The sequence below is a fragment of the Zingiber officinale genome, chromosome 7A (assembly GCF_018446385.1).
Source record: "Zingiber officinale cultivar Zhangliang chromosome 7A, Zo_v1.1, whole genome shotgun sequence".
Taxonomy (NCBI): Eukaryota; Viridiplantae; Streptophyta; class Magnoliopsida; order Zingiberales; family Zingiberaceae; genus Zingiber; species Zingiber officinale.
In genome coordinates this window covers 140,878,215-140,897,912 of record NC_055998.1, presented here as the reverse complement: position 1 = coordinate 140,897,912, position 19,698 = coordinate 140,878,215, and the positions used below count along the sequence as shown (strand labels likewise).

General features: G+C 35.0%; 4 protein-coding genes across 4 annotated transcripts; 2 read left to right on the top strand and 2 right to left on the bottom strand.

The window, feature by feature from the left end:
• Positions 1–674: 674 nt before the first annotated feature.
• LOC122002947 (uncharacterized protein At2g39795, mitochondrial-like) lies at positions 675–2,608 on the top strand. Its single transcript, XM_042558349.1, has 3 exons — positions 675–981; positions 1,460–1,809; positions 2,172–2,608. Exons 1-3 carry the CDS (start codon positions 715–717, stop codon positions 2,326–2,328), a joined length of 774 nt encoding a protein of 257 aa, XP_042414283.1. The 5' UTR covers positions 675–714; the 3' UTR covers positions 2,329–2,608.
• Positions 2,609–3,122: 514 nt separating this feature from the next.
• On the top strand, positions 3,123–6,984 carry LOC122002946 (diacylglycerol O-acyltransferase 2D-like). Its single transcript, XM_042558348.1, has 9 exons — positions 3,123–3,433; positions 3,516–3,590; positions 3,729–3,814; positions 3,922–4,028; positions 4,139–4,294; positions 5,621–5,707; positions 5,919–6,016; positions 6,147–6,234; positions 6,512–6,984. The coding sequence occupies exons 1-9, from the start codon at positions 3,138–3,140 to the stop codon at positions 6,611–6,613; spliced, it is 1,095 nt and encodes a 364-aa protein (XP_042414282.1). The 5' UTR covers positions 3,123–3,137; the 3' UTR covers positions 6,614–6,984.
• Positions 6,985–7,685: 701 nt separating this feature from the next.
• LOC121999789 (aminotransferase ALD1 homolog) lies at positions 7,686–10,983 on the bottom strand. Its single transcript, XM_042554423.1, has 7 exons — positions 10,873–10,983; positions 10,338–10,400; positions 10,154–10,258; positions 9,976–10,026; positions 9,573–9,893; positions 9,301–9,507; positions 7,686–9,226 (listed from the first exon to the last, which is right to left on the bottom strand). Exons 1-7 carry the CDS (start codon positions 10,981–10,983, stop codon positions 8,927–8,929), a joined length of 1,158 nt encoding a protein of 385 aa, XP_042410357.1. The 3' UTR covers positions 7,686–8,926.
• A 4,985-nt stretch (positions 10,984–15,968) lies between these two features.
• LOC122002945 lies at positions 15,969–19,383 on the bottom strand. The gene is made up of 7 exons (XM_042558346.1): positions 19,086–19,383; positions 18,804–18,889; positions 18,508–18,654; positions 18,308–18,416; positions 16,968–17,091; positions 16,584–16,854; positions 15,969–16,472 (listed from the first exon to the last, which is right to left on the bottom strand). Exons 1-7 carry the CDS (start codon positions 19,213–19,215, stop codon positions 16,371–16,373), a joined length of 969 nt encoding a protein of 322 aa, XP_042414280.1. The 5' UTR covers positions 19,216–19,383; the 3' UTR covers positions 15,969–16,370.
• Positions 19,384–19,698: the final 315 nt, after the last annotated feature.

Genomic DNA, 19,698 nt, shown 5'->3' with positions numbered 1-19,698 from the left:
CTTTCTCTCGGCCTTAATAATTATAAAAGGGTTATTTTTTTAATTTAATAGTTTTCAAATATTCTATTTTAGTCGGATGGCAAAAGTTAGAGATATAGATTATAAAAATAATATTTTACGGATAATTAGAGGTGTAAATGAATCAAGCCCGTTCATGAATTCGTTTAATGAGACCTGTTAAGATAAATAAGTCAAACTCAAGCTTCATAATATTCGACTCGTTAACTTATAAACATGTTCGTTAAGTTCATGAATCAATTTTTAAATAAAAAATAATAATTTTGATATTAAATTTATAGATTTTACATTACATTTATAAAATATATAGATAAATATATTAAATTTTTTATTAGTATAAAATTATAATTTTTAATAAAAATATTTAAATATATAATCTAATTTTTAATAAATATTTAAATTTATAATTTATATTTATTAAACTCATTTAAGTTTGATAAGAATGTGAATAAATTTTGCATCATGAATATATTCGTTAAATAAAAATCTTGACTCGATTATAAACAAATAAAATTTAAATATTAATTTAGTTGGACTTTGTTACACTTCTACTGACAAAACTATCGTATAAAATAAGAAAAAGACTATTTTACCCCCATCAAATCACTCAAAGACTCTCCTGTCTCTCTATATATATAGTCGATAAACCCACTGAATGCTGCAGCGGAAAGAAAAACCCTAGGCGAAGCAGCAGCTATGGCGTCTTCCATTTTCGCTTCGCTCCTCCGCCGATCACTCCGCCGCTACCTACCCTCTGCCCCGTCCATTCCCCGCCGTCGTTTCCTATTCACCTCCTCGTTCTCTCCTGTCTCTTCCCGCGGAGCAATGCTGCAGGATCCTAAACTGCCCTCCTCTCTTCTCTGCTATCGATTCGCTTCCTCCAAGGTATCGGGAGATGAGAGTCTGAAGCGAGTTATTGATTCCGAGATTCAGTGTGCGCAGGAGGCACATATAAGTGGTCAGGTCGATCTCCCTGTCTCTGGTGTTGTTTTATTATGTTGGTTTTGACTCTTTTTTTCTTGGTGACACTAGACGATTCGTGGTGATGCAAATACGTTTTTTTCTTCTAATTTTTTAGATGCTCCATTGCATAGGGTATAGGTTTGGAAACGATATAGTTCAGATTAATTAATCCATGGATTTATGTATTTGTTTTTTTCCGACAAAGAAGAATCGTTTCATAGTTACTGAGACGAGGAAAATTGAAATTCTCGTTTTTTATTTCTTAATTGTTTTTTTTTCGTATGGTTTAATCCAAACTTTTGCAAATCTGCCGCATGTGAACTCTTGATTTCGTTTTCTTCAATTGTTTTTTAGAATTGATGCTGCCACGATTAGCATATGAAAAACAGTGGGAATGAAAGAACAAATTTAGAATAAGCACTTGATGGGTTATCTTTTTTAGTACTTAATTGATAAGTTTTGTTCTCTGTATTTACAGGATATTGACAGGCCTGAAGACTTCCCTTTTGAGATTGTTGATAATCCTGGTGATCAAGCAATTTTTCTTAAACGGGACTTTGCTGGTGAGAACATTCAGGTTGTTGTGCTGATGAACTTGGATGAACAAAATGATGTGGAGGAGAATGATGAAGATGATAACGACAAAGATGGCAATGAGAATTCTATGGAGCCTTCATTATCTTTGGTCGTGACAATTGATAAAGGAGAAGACCATTTACTGGAGTTCTGTTGCAGCCTTAACTTGGACAAAGTTGAAATTGAGACCATGGTCCTCAAGAAGCGTGATGATCCTGATGATCAAAGTGCATACCAAGGCCCTGAATTTTCGTAAGTTTCATTTCTTGTATTTATACTTGTTGTATCATGCGTCCTTGCTAAAATCTTGCATTTTAACCAAGGGAAAGAGTATTTCTTTTGAGATGTTAGTTTTACAAATATTGAACTATAGTGATTTAACCTTGTATGTGACTGTAATATACATACTGAAGCCACTTGAAACAATATATTCTACCACTGCAGGACGTGCCAAACTCGATAGTTTCAGCATATCATTTCTGATTAGTGGTGCTAAAACTGATAGAATTGGCAGCTGTTTGTATTTGTTGTCCTTAAGTTGGGTAAATAAGATGACTGATAAATGTTCAGATTTTCTAAGACAAAAAAAGTTAACTGGTTCTATTTTCTTGCAGGGATTTGGACGAGAACTTGCAGAAGGCGATGCACAAATACCTCGAGGAGAGAGGCATAAACAGCTCCCTCTTTGATTTCTTGCACGAATACATGTTGAACAAAGATGAGAGGGAGTATTTGGTGTGGCTAAAGAGCATGAAAGAATTCATAGCTTAGAACTTTCGTCTACTTCGAGTTATCCATAAGGCTGAGGGGATTCGGGTGCTCCCTCAGTTTGGTCTACTTGCGAGAATTAAAATAGTGTTTGGAGGTATTAAATCTCTTCCAATTCTGGTTTTCTAGGTCAGATTCTATTGTGTTATCCATGATTATGTGATGGCTCAACTTTGTATTTGATCTGAGAAAGAACTGTGTTTTTGGATATTCTCTGTTTCAGGCGAACCTCTATAATTCCCCATTGTTCTTGTTTGTACTATCCATGATTATGTTCTCCTAACAATTATCTCACTTACTTTTCTTCTTTATTTTAAAGTTTTGGCTTCTTTCTTCTTGTGCTTTTCCTCCATTTGGAATTGATACAAATCCATGAAACGACAGTATTCCTAAGTTAAATCATCATTTACGTGATGGAATAAAAGTGCTATCTTTTTCAACTCTTTTGTTTTTATCTTCACAATACAAGTAATCTACTCCAAAATAATCAACAACAACAAAGTAACAAAAAAATAATAATAATATTTTTTCAAAAAAATATGTTCCTTGAAGATTAAATGTTTCTTTCATATTCAACCTCAATTGTTTGTTAATTCGCAGCATCATATATTATTTTTATACAATAGTAAGTGTATCATTATTATTTAGTGTGGAGAGAGCGAGAAGAAAAGGCAAGTGTGAAATAATGAAATTATAAAGGTGTAAGGGACGAAATAAAGTATTTTTCCTTTGAAAATTGATCTAAAATAAGGGTTGAAATGAAATTTGAAAAAAATAATAATCTAAAATGAGATTTAGTTCTCTGGAACGCCATGCGGACGTCGGTCGACCCTTTATTATGCGGACTAACTGCCTCGTGCTCAGTCACCAACACCGCTATTTCCTCGTCGGCGTTCCAAGAAGAGAACTCTGACTCGTCGATGGGCGCTGAATCGACCGACGGCGACGACGGAGTCGTCACCGGCGAAGGCACCACGGTGTTCCGATGCACGACCTACTCCTTCCTCCGCACCAACCTCGCCCTTGCCCTCTGGCTCGGCGCCATCCACTTCGACGCCGCCCTCGTTCTCGTCGCCATCCTTTTCTTCCCCCTCCGCCTCGCCGCACCGTCCGCATCCCTCTCCTTCTATCTTTCTCTCTTTCCCCCTGGTTTTCTAGCTTATGCCGCTTGGTTGCTTGCTCCGATGCAGGGTCTTCGCCATTCTTCTATTCTTCATGGTGATCCCGATCGATGAAAGGAGTAGATCTGAGCGGAGATTGTCAAGGTTCGTGCTTTTATCCATGGATAATTTAGTTTTCAGTTTCGATTGGTCTCATCGTTAGGTTTCAAGTTTGTTTTCTTGTTCCTCTCCCGCTAATTGGATCCCTTTTTGGCTGTAAATGTGGTCAAACTTAAAACTTAGGTTTATTTGCAAGTACGCCTGTGGGTACTTTCCGATTACCCTTCATGTGGAAAACATCAAAGACTTCAGTCCAGATCAAGCTTACGGTGAGCTCTAATCCAGCTACTGTTCAGAAGATTGGCTATTGATGTGAATGAAGTGATACTGTTACTTCAGGCACTACTGTGAAGTAACTGAGTTCGGACATTTGTAGTTTTTGGATACGAGCCACACTCGGTGCTACCAATAGCTGTTTGTGCTCTTGCCGCTGACACAGGATTCATGCCACTGCCCAAAATCAAGGCTCTCGCGAGCAGTGCTGTAAGTTTTGTTGTTTCCTGATAATTTCCTTTCTTAAATTTTGGCACAATTTCTCTTTTTTATTGTCAGCATATGATTAAGTGTTTGCTTTGTGTCATGTTCACGGTCAGGTCTTCTACACTCCCTTTCTGAGGCATATTTGGACATGGATGGGAGTTGCTCCTGCATCGAGGAAGAACTTCTATTCCAACTTTGCTTCTGGGTACAGTTCCGTCATTGTGCCTGGTGGCGTCCAGGAGATGCTTCATATGGACCGTGACTCTGAGGTCCAATTCTGTACTTTAATTTCTACACAGAAATCTAATGTTACTTAATTTCTCTCTTTTATTTCATTTGGTAGATCATTTCTCTGATCAGAATAAATTTCATGGTTTACCATATCTCTAGTCAAAGAAATATGCAATGTTTTGAGTTATACACTCTAGTTTAAAATCATGCCGTATAGATCACAGATTAGGGGCTTGGTCTATGATATCTTGTAATTCATACTTAATCCACCTTCTAATTCACATATCCACGATCTAAATGGATTTTCTATATTGAGAAATAATAGTTTTTTAATACACCTTTGGCTGGCACCACTGTTCAGTTTTAGTCTATGATATCTTGTAATTCATACTTAATCCACAATTTTCCTTCCTTATTATTATGTTGCTGAGGTACAAATAGACAATTGTTTGAGTTTCACTTTCTTTAATCTTCATAAATTTGACACGATGTCTCCAATTCCAACTGCTAAATTATAGAAAAACTGATGATAATTAAAAGAATAGGATGTTGATTTTGGCTGACTGGTGAGAATGGCTACAGAGGTTGGCAAGCAACAATGACGTTGGGGTGGAGAAGAGCTGAGTTGATGGTATTGAATGCAGGGATAGCCAACCAGTTATAGACAAGCATGGAGACAGAGAAATGTGTTGGCTTTTATTGAATTGAATTGGAAATTAGGATTAGATCAATTTAAATTATGTGTTATAAATAATTTATCGTTATCTAGGTAACTAGTGTTTTTAAGAACCACTTGGTCTAATTTATATGCTACAAATACTAGCTTTCAGTTAATTGATGGGGTCAATATATATATAATAAAAATTCATGGGGTCAATTGATTCCACACCGTTTATCAGGTTACGTCTGTGTTGTGTTGTATATTTAGTTGTGTTTTTCGTTTCAATAATTGATTAGAATGGTTGGTGTAAATGTTGAATTCTAGTCGATGTACTTGGCTAAATTTGTGCCAGAGGTGATCTCAGCAAGTTCATCAGCGGTAGGATAATGGTAAAGTGATGAGGTGATCAACACTTCAAAATATTAGACTGTAGAGTGAGGTGGGTGACAATGATAGAACCAAAATATCTGTTTAGATGAATCAAGAATGATCAGTGATATCAAACTTTTTTCTGTATTATGCATTTATTGTATAATTGTTGATGCTTACATGTATATTTATCAATCATGTCATTTTTTTCCCTTCCTGAAACTCACATTACGTTGTTGTCAGTAAATGAACAACCAATGTTGTTTCTTTTGGTGCTTTGAGATAGCTAACTAGATCTATGCTAAAGCAACCTTTATTTTTTGGTTCTGTACAGGTTGCCTTCCTTAAATCAAGAAGAGGATTTGTGCGAATTGCTATGGAGATGGGTCGACCTTTAGTGCCAGTTTTTGCCTTTGGCCAGGTTTCATATTACATTTGATCCCAAAATTATACTAAAATGTCTACCACAATTAAGTTTCAGTGAGCTTGATGATACCAATATTGTTTTACAAAATGTTGATAAACAAAAAGGTGTTGCACTTGAAGAATCTAATGATACATCTCCATACTTGCATATCACCATTGCAAGTTAAGTCTATTTTGATTGCTGATTCTTTTGTAATTGGTGGCAGAGTGACGTCTATCGATGGTGGAAGCCCACTGGAAAATCATTTGTGAAGATAGCTCGAGCACTCAAGTTCACACCATTAATCTATTGGGGAAGATTTGGGTAACTAACATTGCCTAGTTTTTTCCTTGTTGGTACCAGAAATTTGCAACTTTCCCTGTTAGATCCTTTTTCTCTGTTTTTTCTTTCTGTGGTAGTTTTCTTATAGGCTTGACTGACTATTTTCATGTAGAACACCCATACCGCATCGACGCCCAATTGATGTAATTGTGGGGAGACCAATTGAGCTGGTAAAAAATCCCAACCCAACCACCGAGGAGGTAAAGTGTTTCATCGAGCTTTTCTCTTTGTTAGTGATTATTCATGCGCTGCATCAGCCCTTCATAGTTGAAATCATATCGAGTCCCAGTTTATGGTCTGGAATCAATGTTTTTACTGAACTTAGTTCATGATTCAACCAATTGAACCAATCAGCCCTGTTAAATTTAGTCATCACTGCAGTTGAATCAAAATTTTGACTTTTAACTGAAAAACTCCTATGTATCATTGGGAAATCCTCAATCTAGGGGGCTTAAGCTTGTTCTGTTCTTTTACCAGATCAATGAGGTTCACTCTAAATACGTTCATGCCCTGGAGGAACTCTTCGAGAAGTACAAGGGTAAAGTTGGTCGCCCCGATCTCGAACTCAGAGTCATGTAATATGTTCATCTTCCTCACCTCTTTTCTGAACTCTGACGAATTTTAAGAACATCCTAGTGAAGGTGAAGGTGACCGGGCCTTGTTACCATACTTCATGGCATCAGAAACATCAATTAAGAAGTTCAAAACTAGTCGCCAACTCATTCCCAATTAGGGAAGATAGATATGTTGCATGATTGGGATAGAAATTAGTTATATTGATTGTTCATTGTAATCACATGGTATGATTACAATGAAGTGGAATGGTGTTTTAAAGTTAATGACAATTCTGTTGCTGGATGGTTGTAATCGAGGGATAAGATTCATGTAGTCAGCCACAAATAGTCAACTCACTGAAAATACATTCATAATATATTCTGTTTTTCTCTGAATTTAGATGTGTGAATGTTCATCCTAATCATTTTCCTAAACATAATAGAGTTTAAAAAAACAATAAATCTTTTTCACCCTATTCCATTATTTTTGTTTTCCAGATGGAATCAATTGAGAATAGGTAACTGCAGAGAATTAAATTCCTTCTCTTGTATTTCTTCAAAGAAGATTAATATCAAACTTTATCTCTTGTCCTTTCTTTTCTTTCTTATTTCCATCCAAGTAATCACAAACATAAAGATACTTGTAGACTTGTAAAGGCCATTTGGTGCTCTCTTGCGCTTCCAAGTAGAAGTTCTTTTTTTTCTTTGACCTATGTCCTTGTCAACAATAGAGACCTTTGTTGGACTAACATAGGTAGGAAGAGAGCTCCTCTTGCCCTCTTTGTCCATTGACTTCATTGTCACGAAGAATTGTCTTCTCACCTATTTTTCTCATGTGAGAAGATTATGATGGTGCTAATGGAAATTGATGAATGGTGAACCTAAACCCTAATCAGAGGGCTTGGAATCTTCACTCTAATAGTCTTCACAAGAAGATTTAGAACACCTTCATTTCTATTCTACTCAACCTCGTGATGTGAGGTAAACTTTACTTTCTTCCCCGGAGGTGGTCAATTCGCAATGAATCACTCTCTTATTATAGCTTCTTTCATATGGTTCTTAATCTTTCATGTTTACCAAAATAAAAAACTAGTATATTAGAACCTGAATTCATCATGTACCAAAATATATAGCAACTACATAAACCATGACTCCGAAAACATGTTTACTAGCTGGGAGAGAAAAGAAAAAGAAAAAAAAAACATGACTAAACTTTTTTTTTTCTTTCCTTCCTATTTCCTCTCATTCTTGCTCACCCTTGGCTTCTTCTCTTGGTGAAGAAGGGTGGATTCTTCCTTCACTTCCCTTCTTTTCCTTGGCCTTCTGCCCTTCCTTCTTCTCCTTAGTCTTCTGCTTGCACTTCTCCTGCTGTAGATGAAGCTGTGCATAACTGGCTCCAAGGGACAACATGACTTCCTTTTTTTCTCTGATTTCTGTATGTTTTTGCTGAAGTGAGATTGAGCCACAGTAAGTATTTATAGCCTCTTCTTTTTAGTTTTCTTCCCCTATTTTTAATATATTTCCAGGTATAATAATTTCCTTGAGTGGATGAAACAACTGTTTACACCTACAAGTGCCCTTTTGACCTTCCTCAATTATATCAGAAGAATCATGAATCAAAAAACTCTACAAGTGTTTCAATACCTGATATTTATATTTAAAAGGGACACTGAATTGATGGATCATTGATTTGCAACTCCCTGCAATAAAAGGCAGGCAAATCAGCAGATGATGTTTCATTTAGTGGATTCGGGCTTGTATCATTATCAGAGTTATCTGTTGCTCTGAAATATCTTGTTTGGATAAGATCTAGTGACTTTATCTGAAAGGGAAGAAGGATCAATTTTATTTTTACGTCTCTTTAGATACTTTTTGTCGAGCAACACAGTTCATGTTCAGATAAGTAGCAGGCCATATTTTAAACTGATTCTTAGCCGAAGCTTGATCAGATCAGTGTTCGTTAACAATGTTTCGAAAGTTGTTAGGTTGTTCGTCTCTTATGCATTTTTCGAGTTCAGTTCTGATTTCTGTGAATTTTATTCCAGAATTTTGCTTCATAATTCAAGTTCTTTATAGTTTGGTTAGAAGTGTAGGGGTTTGATAACTATGCTGCATAAGTTGTTAACTCGTTCATCCTTCGATTATCCCACAACTTCAGCAAAGGTTCTTGCGACTTTCGACTGATTATTTCAGAACAAGTTTTTCAGTAAAAGCTCCTTTTTATTCAGAAGACAAGGAGCCATTCAAGTCCTTCAGTTTGCTTAAATATGAAGTGAAAGCTATCAAAATTGACGACCCGAGACAGTTGATTCCTTCATAGTTCTTCGGCAGATCGATCTTAATATCGTCTGAGGAAGTTTTTGAGCCTGTGACATGCTTCTCGGACACACTCCCTGCTGTTGAATGAGCTAACTCTGATAAACCCTTCCCCACCCGGGCCAAAGCCAGTCCCTGGCACAGTGATTATGTGGGTCTTCTCAAGGATTTCGGTAAACACATCCCAAGATTTCCTTCCAGGGAAGTAAACCCAAACATAAGGAGAATTAGTCCCCCCATAAACCTCGAGACCCATCGAGGCAAATGTGTCAGTTAACACCCTCGCATTCTCCTTGTAAACTCCGATCAGGTTCTTCGTAGCCTGCAACCGCGACTTATCGTAAGAGTTAGCATCGTCTCAATTCAAAGTTAATACTAGTTCATCATCTAGCTAACCTTGCGACCTTCATCGGAGAGGCATGCTAGGCCCCCTCTTTGCGCGATGTTGGATGCGCCGTTGAAGCAGGTGCAAATGATGCGGTCGAAGTCCTTGTGCACGGGGAAGCCATTGGAGTACGAGAGCTCGTGAGGCACCACGGTCCATCCGAGTCGGACACCGGTAAAGCCAGCTAGTTTGGAGAAGGATGAGATCTCTATGGCTACCTGAAACAGTAAGTTAACACAGCCAACGCGAAACTACAATGAAATTGAACTACCGAAAGGGGTACCTCTTTAGCGCCGGGGATTTCATAAATGGAAGTAGGACTGTCGTCTGAAATATAATCGGAATACGCAGAATCATACACAATGATCGAACCGTTCCTGGTCGCGACCTCCACCAGCTGCTCCAACTGCTCCCTGGACGCGGCATGGCCGGTCGGATTGTTAGGGGAGCAGAAGAAGATAATGTCGGTCCTCAAAACACCCGCGAAGTCGGGGAAGAACATGTTCTCCGGTCCACATTTCATGTACTCGATCCCGCCATACGTACCGCTGTGCCTCATGTATTCACCGGTCTGCCCGATTATGATGCTCGAATCGACATAGGCCTGGTAAGAACATTTATAGGTATGATTTTTTTTTTTTTTTTTTCAAAATAAGGAAGATTAATATAATGGTGATTTAAATTACAGGAAAGGTTGGATCTTGCACTGCAACTGTGGCATTGGATCCAAACAGCAACTGCAACAATGAGAGAATGATCATTGATGGTAAAAATATATATATATAAAATAAAAATAATAATAAATAAATAAATAAAATAAAAAGTGTTTTTTTTCTTTTTTGAAAAATAAGGAATTTGAGTGACCTGAATACGAGAGATGTCACACTGTGCTCCATCAGAGATGAAGACTTCAGTGTCTTTGATGCCCATGTCTTTGTAAATGGTTGCTGCAATTGCATTTCTCAGTTCCTGCAATCATATTTTCAATAAAATAAAATAAATAAATAAAAAATATACTTTATTTAAAAAATTGTGAAGCTTTAATCACCTTATTTCCTTGCTCTGCTCCATATCCTTGATACCCTTCCTTGGTGGAGAGCAGATGAGAATACTGAAAATTGGAACAAACTAAATTATCCAAAATATTAACCAAAATGGAGAACTATTTCTTTTTTTTTTTTTCTATAACAGGTGATCATTTTGATTATGATCTTTTTTTTTTTTTAATTAATCATCATAGTAAATCAGAAAGTGCATATGGATTCTGACGGACTGTCCAATGTCATAAGTTTTTTAAACTCACATTGTCTAAAGAGCTTGTCCTACCACTTATTATTGTACCAAAGCCTCTGAACAAATGGAGAACTATTTCATTTCATACTAAATGAAACTTAAGAACACCATAAATGAGCTCTTGTTCTCTTAAATTGAACTCTGTATTTTTTTTTAAAAAAAAAAAGTATCATTCAAAGCACACTTAAAAAATCCTAATATATTTTGTCTCCTCGATCAAACGAACAACAAAAATGAAAAAAAGAAACATGAGTAGAAAATTATTAGAAACATATATTTAAAATATATACCTTAGACATAGCTGATGCTATGAGCAGAGGAAGAGGCTCAGTTGTGTCACCAATCCCCAAGCTGATAATCTTGGCATTTGGATACTTCTCCATATGCGCTATTTGCTTCATTGCAATCTTTTTTTTTTTTTCAAAAAACTATTAATAATAATAATAACAATAATTATGAATAATTAATTAAACTGTAATTCTGAAAATGCCACCTCAGGAAACAGATAGCCATTTTGAAGCTTCTCCATGTTTGCATTGCGAGACACTCTTAATTGACACACTGTCCCTAAAAGATTCAGTAAAAGAAAAAGAATTATATGATAATAAAAACTAGTAGAAGAGACAAGAACAGGTATTAGTTTACCCATTTTGATTGTTTTCTTCATGATACATGAAGGCCCTGCCTTGAGATGAATTGACCTGATGAAGAAGAAGAAGAAGAATAATGAGCAAGAGAATAGGATTCACATTTTACGAACGGAAAGCAAGTGAGAGCTAGAAATGAAGAGTTGAGTTGAGTGATGTCACTTTGGCACAAACACACTGAACTCCATGGATGAAAGGGATGGTCGTCGTCGTCGTCGTCGTCGAGATCAGTGAAGAGTTGTTTGGAAGAAACTAATGCCTGAAAAGTTTCGATGTTTGCTCGGGTATTTATAAGGGGAGGGAGGAGAAGAAGAAGAAGGTGGTGAAGTGTTGGAAGTGTCATTTAAGGGTTTGACCATGGTGTTTAATATGACTTTGATTGGGTTGTGGGGGAATTTGGTAAGAGGTTCTTTTCGTGTACTTCATGGCTACTTATCTCTCGTATTCAAAACGGTCTCTTTGATTCTTTTTCTTAGTTCATTTTCATTCCAAAATCATTATAATAAAATGTGATTATGTTCATCCAGACACTCTTTGTAATCCGTCCCCAGATAATTTGAAGGAAGATAAATAACAAATCAACTTATAATCGACCATCAAATGATTAAAAGGATGAGAATATCATAATTCATTCAAGCAACTTGGGAACATAGTAAACCTTTTTTATTTTTTCTCGGATAACTATTTTTAATACAACTAAGGTACGATTAATTGATAGGGTTAAAGTTTAGGGTTTGCACATGTTTCATCTTGACTATTTAATGCATTACTTCTCCAGCAAGTTATCGAATTAGATGAAGTTTCAAAATATCTCAATCATATACTTGAATTTTAAAATTATCGAATCACATACCCTATACCCATTTTGTCCCTCTACATTTACTTCAATCAATTGCTACAGTATAATAATCGATTAATTTTTTTTAAAAAAAATAATCAATTTGTGTTAAAAAATTATTGTTCACAAGATATATTGTGTCAAATTAAATTTTGAGTGCATAATTAGTAGAATTAGACAAACACATAGGACTTGATTTCATGTCATTTTAAGTTCTCTAGGTCCATTAACTGATTTTAATCGAAACCGAACCAAAACCGATTGATGGATATAAAGAACTCAGAATGACATAGAATTATTTTATTCATGTCATCAAATATACATAATATATTACAAACAATAATCTTTTTATACTTAAATTTGTCAGTTTAAGAAAAAAAATTAATCGATTTATACCTTGCCAAAAGTAGCTGATGAGCTTAGAGAGTTCAAATATACTAATTATATTCATATTCTCAAATATCAATTTAATATAATATCAATATTAATTTTTTTTAAACGAAATCAGATTTTTCGTACATATTCGTGCTAAAAAAATCACTAATTTTAATATAGCATGTCAAATTAATGTTTGAGAGCATAAATATAATCAGGAGAACTAAACAAATATATAGGACCTGACTCTCTATGTTTGTCAAAATAGGATTATGAACTTAAAGAGCTCGAAATGATATGAAACTATGTCATATGTGCTCGTTTAGTTCTTCTAATTTTATTCATACCCTTAAACATCAATTTGGCAAACTATGTTGAGAGATATTTTAAACATGAATCAAATTTTAGAATTTAGAATTTAGAATTTATGACAACAAAAAATTCATTCTCAATCGATGGATAGATTTACCAATTGATGGATATACTTTAGCAATCGATTAGTAAATCTATAAGTAGATTGGGAATACTAAAGAGAAGTAAAATGGATATGAGGTACATAATTTATTTTGTACCTTCAGATTTATTTTGGTTGTTTGTGAGAAACTTCCGTAGAATTTGATCAATTACCTTCAAAATTGATTGATTCTGAATTAACCCCAAACGTATTCAAATACGTTTGGAAGAACTAATACCAATTCGTGTTTACTTGGTAAATCTTGTGTTTGTCACGGTATATAATAATTAATGCTCCAAGCATGTTGAATTAACTAGTCATATGTTTGGACTTCCATCTTCTTTTTATTTTAATTGACTTTCACTCGTCCAGTTCTTTCGTCATTCTTGTGGAATAATGTTCTACAAATGAATTTCCTAATTGAACTTCAATCTTCTTCTTCTTCTTCATTTTAGTTTACTTCTCTTTTGTCATTTCTCTTCCTTTAGAATTATATTTATTTTATTATATTATTATTTCTTAGTTATTTTTATGACGCATTTTGCTAAGCCGTTCATCTAGATTTCGGAATTTCACATATTTAACTTTCATAATATCCAAATCGTATTCTCAAAACACCCCTCCTCTCTCTCTAGCTCCATCAATTTACTAGTAGATTAGAGAATTCTGAATCATTACAAATAAAAAAAATAATGTATTTATGTAAATTTTCTTAATATTTATATTCTTGGATATGAATTGAGTGTAAATTGAAAATAGTAAATTAAATTGAGAGTACCTCTTTAAGTTTTTATTTTATTCATTCAAAAATTTAATACTCTCAATTTACGCTATCAAATTCATATCCGATGACATAAATATATTAAAAAATTTCCTAGAGTATATTAATTTTAATTTGAAATGATTCTAAGTTATCTAGGTCCATCAATCAGTTTCGTCAACCATGAATCTACACTATTTAAAAATTTAAAAATTTGATATTTTTTGAATTAGGCGAGTTTCAAGAATTTATTGATAGTGTTGGTTAGTGAGTATCATTATCCTAAACCTTATAATGAGGTTGTGACAAATTTTATCAAACTTTACAAGTTTAAAAATTCACTTATTTCAATTTACAAATTATAATATGAAGACATAAATATATTAAACAGGCTACCAAGAGTACATTAATTTTGATTTAGAGTGAGATGGAGTTCTCTAGATCTATTAAATAATTTTACACGAAATTTATTGATCGATCTAGAGAGAAAGAGGAGAATATTTCAAAAATATATGATTTAGGTATTATATATAAAAATTAGGTCAGAAATCTTAAAATATGCCTATACGGTTAAACAATATGCGGTTAGGTAAAAAAAAAAACAGCTGTTCTTATGATATTTTTATTTTTTTATTTATTATTTGTTTACTCATGTATTTAGATTTCCCTTCTTTTTAATAGAGTTGACTTAGCTTCCCTACTTTAGGACAAAATGTGCATCGATGATGAATGCATGCATTGTTATCAAATTAAAGAACCCTAAATCGATTTTTTTTAGAATATATTTCTTAAAATATATTATTCATCGACAATTAGTCGCTTAAAAGTCCATATGAATGACTTACTTACTTACTTTGGAGATCTTTAATTAGGGTTCACACCTGTCCTCTCTTTGGCGCTTTAAGTCAACTGTTTATTTATGGAAATTATTGATAGATTTGATTGACTTGGTCACCAAAGACAAATGTTTGTTTATGGAGAATGTTTCTTAAATCCGTAGTCGGTAGATTTTGTTGCTCTTTGGGGGTTGAACCGGCTCGGAATCCAGATGAATCAGGAATTATCCAATAATTTAAATTGACTAGCTTAATGGTCACGTTAATTATTCGAATTAATGGAGGTGATCGACACGTGCCAAATTCATAATACTAATTTTAAATCAATTAATTATGTTTTATTAAGTTGACTAATATTTTCTTCTTATTATTATTATTCTTATTGTATTCATAAGGTCTTTTGTGGCAAAAAGTCAACATCTCTAATTATCGTTTTGGTTAAAAGTGTGTTCCTTTGCTATAAAAAGTTAAAATGGCTATCCGTATAAATTTCCTATTATAGTAGCTACGGGTTAAAGTAGTTTTTACAAAATATAAAAAAAATAATTTGAATAAAATTATTATATACGAATCAAAATACTTAATCAAAATGATTTAAATTGGGTCAAAATCGTGTTAACACTATAATTATAATTATGGCTAAAGTAGTAAACGTACTAGTTATTATATTTATCCTAGTCACCCCTTATAATATGTCTCCGAGATAAAATTAATTTACATATAATTATTGTTCATAGATAATTAAATTAAATTAAATTAAATTAAATTAAAGTCCTCATTGTAAGATTAAGTTGGTTAGTACTAAACAGAGTTACTATCATAAGGTAAGAGTTCAAATCTTGACAAAGTTCAAGAAAAAATCCTCCTCCACATTGGTGAATTATAACTTCCCAATTTATCTTCTCACAGATGATCATGAGATTGACCGTGTGGAACCGCTGAGATGACGGATTCCCCCTTTTGTTATCATACCATAGATAATTAAATTAAAATAATTTAAATTAAATTTAAATAATTTTAATCCTTATATTATAGCTTGTATAATAATATTAAAATGAAAATATTTTCAAATTGAAGAATATGTTAAAACACTTTTTTTCAAATAAAAAAAAGCTCCTTTTAAAAAATAATATTTTCCGCATCTTTTATTCTAAAAATTTCTACTATTTTAATGTGTACCTAACGTAGACGAATGTTACAAAAATACAAATATTTTTTTTAAAAATATTAATACCAATTTATGAAAGATTTTCTCTTTCTTTTTTTGTTTTGTTATGCAAATTACACCACTACTTAAAACAGTCTACAATTTGGATAATTAGTTAATAACCCCTTAAAATTCCAAATGAGGGGTAAACTGAAAGAAACCATAGAAGTTGCTGAAACAACTGGCGTTAAAAATGACTGAACAATTTTTTTTTTCCTATCAGAAATCCAAATAATTCCAGAATCTATCATTTAACTGCAAAAAGAAACTGATAATGCATATGAATCCTTTTATAGATACCAGAAACATGTTTGCAAAAACAGACTGATATCTTAAAGCAGATCACCAACCTGGTGATCTTGAGCATTTACAACTTCTCAAGATCACAAATCTTTGGCCTATCGACACCGAAAATTGTAAATGATGCTACATGCTGTATTGTGTGAAGAAAAGTGACAAAGTTTGTTCAAAGAAGATAGCAAAAGGATGATTAGCTACATCTTCAGAACATTTACACAAGGACGTAGGGTTTACAGTAATAGTACAACTGCTGAAAACAGAGGATAAGGTAATATAAATGTAGTATCTTCAAAGTGTCGCGCCTATTGTCGATACTAGTAGTTTTTGTACCAGTCTCTTCGGTGGATGGTATATTGTCTTCAAAGGTTAGACTACAGAAGTCCAAGTGCCCTGAGCTGCTGAATATGCTCCGGTGGTAGTGGGGGCGGGCACCAATCAGTGCCCTCGCTGTCGACATCCTCCACGACGTACTCCTGTGTGCATTCACACATCAAGAAATAGCTATCCAGATTCGATAATCTCTCTGAATGCAACAGAACGAGGAGATTTTTTTCATTCGTAAATAAGTAAAAACCCAAACTTACTTTTGTTAGCATCCGCTTAGCAAGAATGTGATAATGACGCTGCCAAATTCTTTGGCCAACCATCGTTGCAACAAGAACACTATAGAATATGCCAATGACAGTGAAGAGCCCAAGAACAACTAGCGCTACGACAAAGAGCAATGGTAATCCGGCTTCACCAGCCCCTCCTAAGCATCCACATTCTCCTGCTGTACTCGCACAACTTTCGAAGCAAGTGGTACAGTCAGTCCACATGCAAAGCGTGCCCGGAAGATGACAGTCGGCGCACATTCTGAAAGAGGAAGAAGAGAACCTCTAATATGGAGAGATGCACGTCAACGGGAACAAAGGAAGATGATGTCCTAAATTTGAAAACTTTGAAAACCAAGGAAGAGAGATGCAAACCCTGGTTGACAGCAACAAAGACACAATTCCCGACACGGCTGAGCCAAATCATTTCGCACTCTTCGATCATAACAGGTAATAAAGCATCCGGACAACCCAAGCAGAGCAAAAAATAATAATGCCCCTACATTTGCAAGCAAGTACGATTAGGAAAAGCATAAACAAGAATCTGTCTCATCTAAAAGACCAAATATGAAAATGCTTATGGAGGAGATGTGTCTAACACACAAGTGAAAAGAGTTAAGAGCATGTGCTAAATTCAATTTTGATCATAGTGTGGTGAGATTCATTATCACCTGATATAGAGGGGGAGAAGGTCATAGAACCCTAAAATTTGACAAATAAGATGCAGCATGGTACAACCATTATCACATATATTCCACTATTTGAATTCATAGAACTACCTTATAAGTTGTGAAGAATTATTGGAATTAGAAATTTCCATATGGCGAATTATAATCAGGAGGCTATCATTGGAATCACAGTTGTTTGTGGTTCTAATAGAAATATCCTATTTCTTCTTTTGAACTCTTGATTTATGTTGTCGAACCATGGAAAAAAAACAAACAAGTGCCTAACTGTTGTGTAGAAGCAACAAATGAATCTTACGTCTTAAACCTAATGTCTGAAATGACTATTGTGCACTGTAAGATAATATCAACTGTCGATGCTGTTTCTCAACACAAGTAGGAGACTTCGACGTCCTGAATAGCTCTGTATACTTTATCAAGCATAATATTATTTAAATTCCTTTTGGTCTAGGTTTTCTGTGCTTTATTTATATAAGAAATAACTAAGCTTTTAGTTGAAACTTATGACATATTGAAACTTCAGCTAGATTTCCTCTTCATCGCAGAGAAATTTCATCTTGAAAGATGTGATACTGTTTAAGTTTATCATGGTTTAAGTAATCTCACTTCCATTCACAAAAATCGTGCTTTCGTTTTCTACAATTTTATAATCAGGTATTCCTTGGTTGACCTGACTTTCTCACAAGTTTCCAACATTTGTCTACCCAGCATTTCGAGCTAGTCAACCACAAAATCCTAAACTATAGAAGAAAGCATGTTGTTTCAAGGTAACACAAATTAACAAGAAAATTCAGATATTTTGTATGATATAGTTGTTACATATCACAAAATAAGATCCAAATGTTATATGTGCCCACAAATTATTGCGACAGATGAGATGAACTAACAATTTCATCCAATGTATTGCATTCAATCAACAATAAAAATCATAACAATGTTCAATAACAAGGACCAAAGTGGGACAGCATCTTTGTAATTCAATCAACAGATAAAATTATCATCAAGTGCTCTAACAGTTAAGAAGTTTACCACATATATAGTAGAAACTAATTTCATTGTCAAAGCCCCAAGCCAACCGCAACCAACTGTCTTGAGAGCCATCGATCAAATAGACCGCATATGCCAATGAAGAAATTATCTGCCTCAAATTTACAGATGATGATTTAGTGTTTTTTTTTTGTTAAAATTGTCTAAATACATCAAAAATGGCATGAAGAATCAAGTTTTACAAGTTGAACAGCTGCAAATATAACTAGCATATCCCTGGTAACAAAGAATCGGAACTTCAAGACTCTCCATTTCCTGTCTGCATGAACATGAACCCTCAGATAGTAAGGAGCCTTGCAAGTTGTGCAATGAGCAAATGCAAAACCTTCCTGAGAAAATGGAAAAAGACAAATGATTAGCTACCTTAGAACTGCATGTGTTTCACTAATTGATCTAAAGAATCAACAACCAACGATTCGCATCTGCAGCAAAGACTTCTAAACCTCAAAGCATAATTCCAGGCTCACAATTCACTCACCTTGACAGAACGCCAGTGGTCCAAGCATTCACGGTGGACGTATTTGGAAGTCCCCTTGCACTTGCATGGCGCTATGAAATCCCGTCCTGAAGATCCAAAATCCAATTTTTATTTTGATCGAAATATATTAATCACCACAGAACCTTGATCAACTCCGGAATTTTGTTTCAAAATCCAAGATGCAGGATCAAGGCTCAGTATTTTGTTGCAAGAAATTAAAAATTAAAAAAAAAAAGTAAATAAATTAAGAAGATGGCAAACAGTAGAGGCAAGGTAGACGACCGTCAGTTTCGAGGCAGATCCGGCACTGGAATTGCTCTCCGGGTCCAGCTTCTAGGTCGATCTCGTCGGGTTCGGTGACGGGGGCTGGCGCCATGAGAGCGGTAGAGCTCCCCTCCTCCGCCATGACCATTGACCGGATCCTCAGTGGATCTAACCGATAATTCTATATCTACAGATATAGATTACACAGTAACAGAGTACGCACTTCGATTCAACCAAATCAAGAAGAAGAAGAAGAGACTGTCCTCTTCCTCTCTTCTTTGGTTCGCTTCCAATCGGAGAGAAGTGGGAAGACGACGAATTAGGTAGGATTGGCTTAATGGGCTTAAACTTAAACAGGCCTAATGGGCTTTATATTTCAATAAGCCCCAAATTTTATCGGATTAATTACTAAATTTAATATAATAATTTTAACACATATTCATTTGATCCGGTAGTGAGAGCGGGCCCCCACTTTGCAAAGTCAACGCCAAGTGGAAGTCACCGGAGCAGCCGCCCATCCGGGGAGAGTGTGGTCCGATCGGACGGACGGCCGTAGACGGCCGGTCCGACCGGACTGCCGGCCGGCCGATGGAATCGAATACCCGGATGGGTCCGGCCGGCTCGCACTTAT

What these genes read in the sequence shown, in the direction of transcription:
- LOC121999789 (XM_042554423.1), bottom strand. Translation starts at nt 10,983, where the DNA reads ATGAAGCAAATAGCGCATATGGAGAAGTATCCAAATGCCAAGATTATC. An exon ending in TAGCATCAGCTATGTCTAAG is followed by an intron (nt 10,401 to 10,872) that starts GTATATATTTTA and finishes TCCAATTTTCAG; the next exon opens with TATTCTCATCTGCTCTCCAC. An exon ending in TGCAAGATCCAACCTTTCCT is followed by an intron (nt 9,894 to 9,975) that starts GTAATTTAAATC and finishes TGTTCTTACCAG; the next exon opens with GCCTATGTCGATTCGAGCAT.
- LOC122002946 (XM_042558348.1), top strand. Translation starts at nt 3,138, where the DNA reads ATGCGGACGTCGGTCGACCCTTTATTATGCGGACTAACTGCCTCGTGC. An exon ending in TCTGAGCGGAGATTGTCAAG is followed by an intron (nt 3,591 to 3,728) that starts GTTCGTGCTTTT and finishes CTTAAAACTTAG; the next exon opens with GTTTATTTGCAAGTACGCCT. An exon ending in CAGTTTTTGCCTTTGGCCAG is followed by an intron (nt 5,708 to 5,918) that starts GTTTCATATTAC and finishes AATTGGTGGCAG; the next exon opens with AGTGACGTCTATCGATGGTG.
- LOC122002947 (XM_042558349.1), top strand. Translation starts at nt 715, where the DNA reads ATGGCGTCTTCCATTTTCGCTTCGCTCCTCCGCCGATCACTCCGCCGC. An exon ending in AGGCACATATAAGTGGTCAG is followed by an intron (nt 982 to 1,459) that starts GTCGATCTCCCT and finishes CTGTATTTACAG; the next exon opens with GATATTGACAGGCCTGAAGA. An exon ending in TACCAAGGCCCTGAATTTTC is followed by an intron (nt 1,810 to 2,171) that starts GTAAGTTTCATT and finishes ATTTTCTTGCAG; the next exon opens with GGATTTGGACGAGAACTTGC.
- LOC122002945 (XM_042558346.1), bottom strand. Translation starts at nt 19,215, where the DNA reads ATGGTCATGGCGGAGGAGGGGAGCTCTACCGCTCTCATGGCGCCAGCC. An exon ending in TATTTGCAGCTGTTCAACTT is followed by an intron (nt 18,417 to 18,507) that starts GTAAAACTTGAT and finishes AATTTGAGGCAG; the next exon opens with ATAATTTCTTCATTGGCATA. An exon ending in TAGTTTCTACTATATATGTG is followed by an intron (nt 17,092 to 18,307) that starts GTAAACTTCTTA and finishes TTGCAAATGTAG; the next exon opens with GGGCATTATTATTTTTTGCT.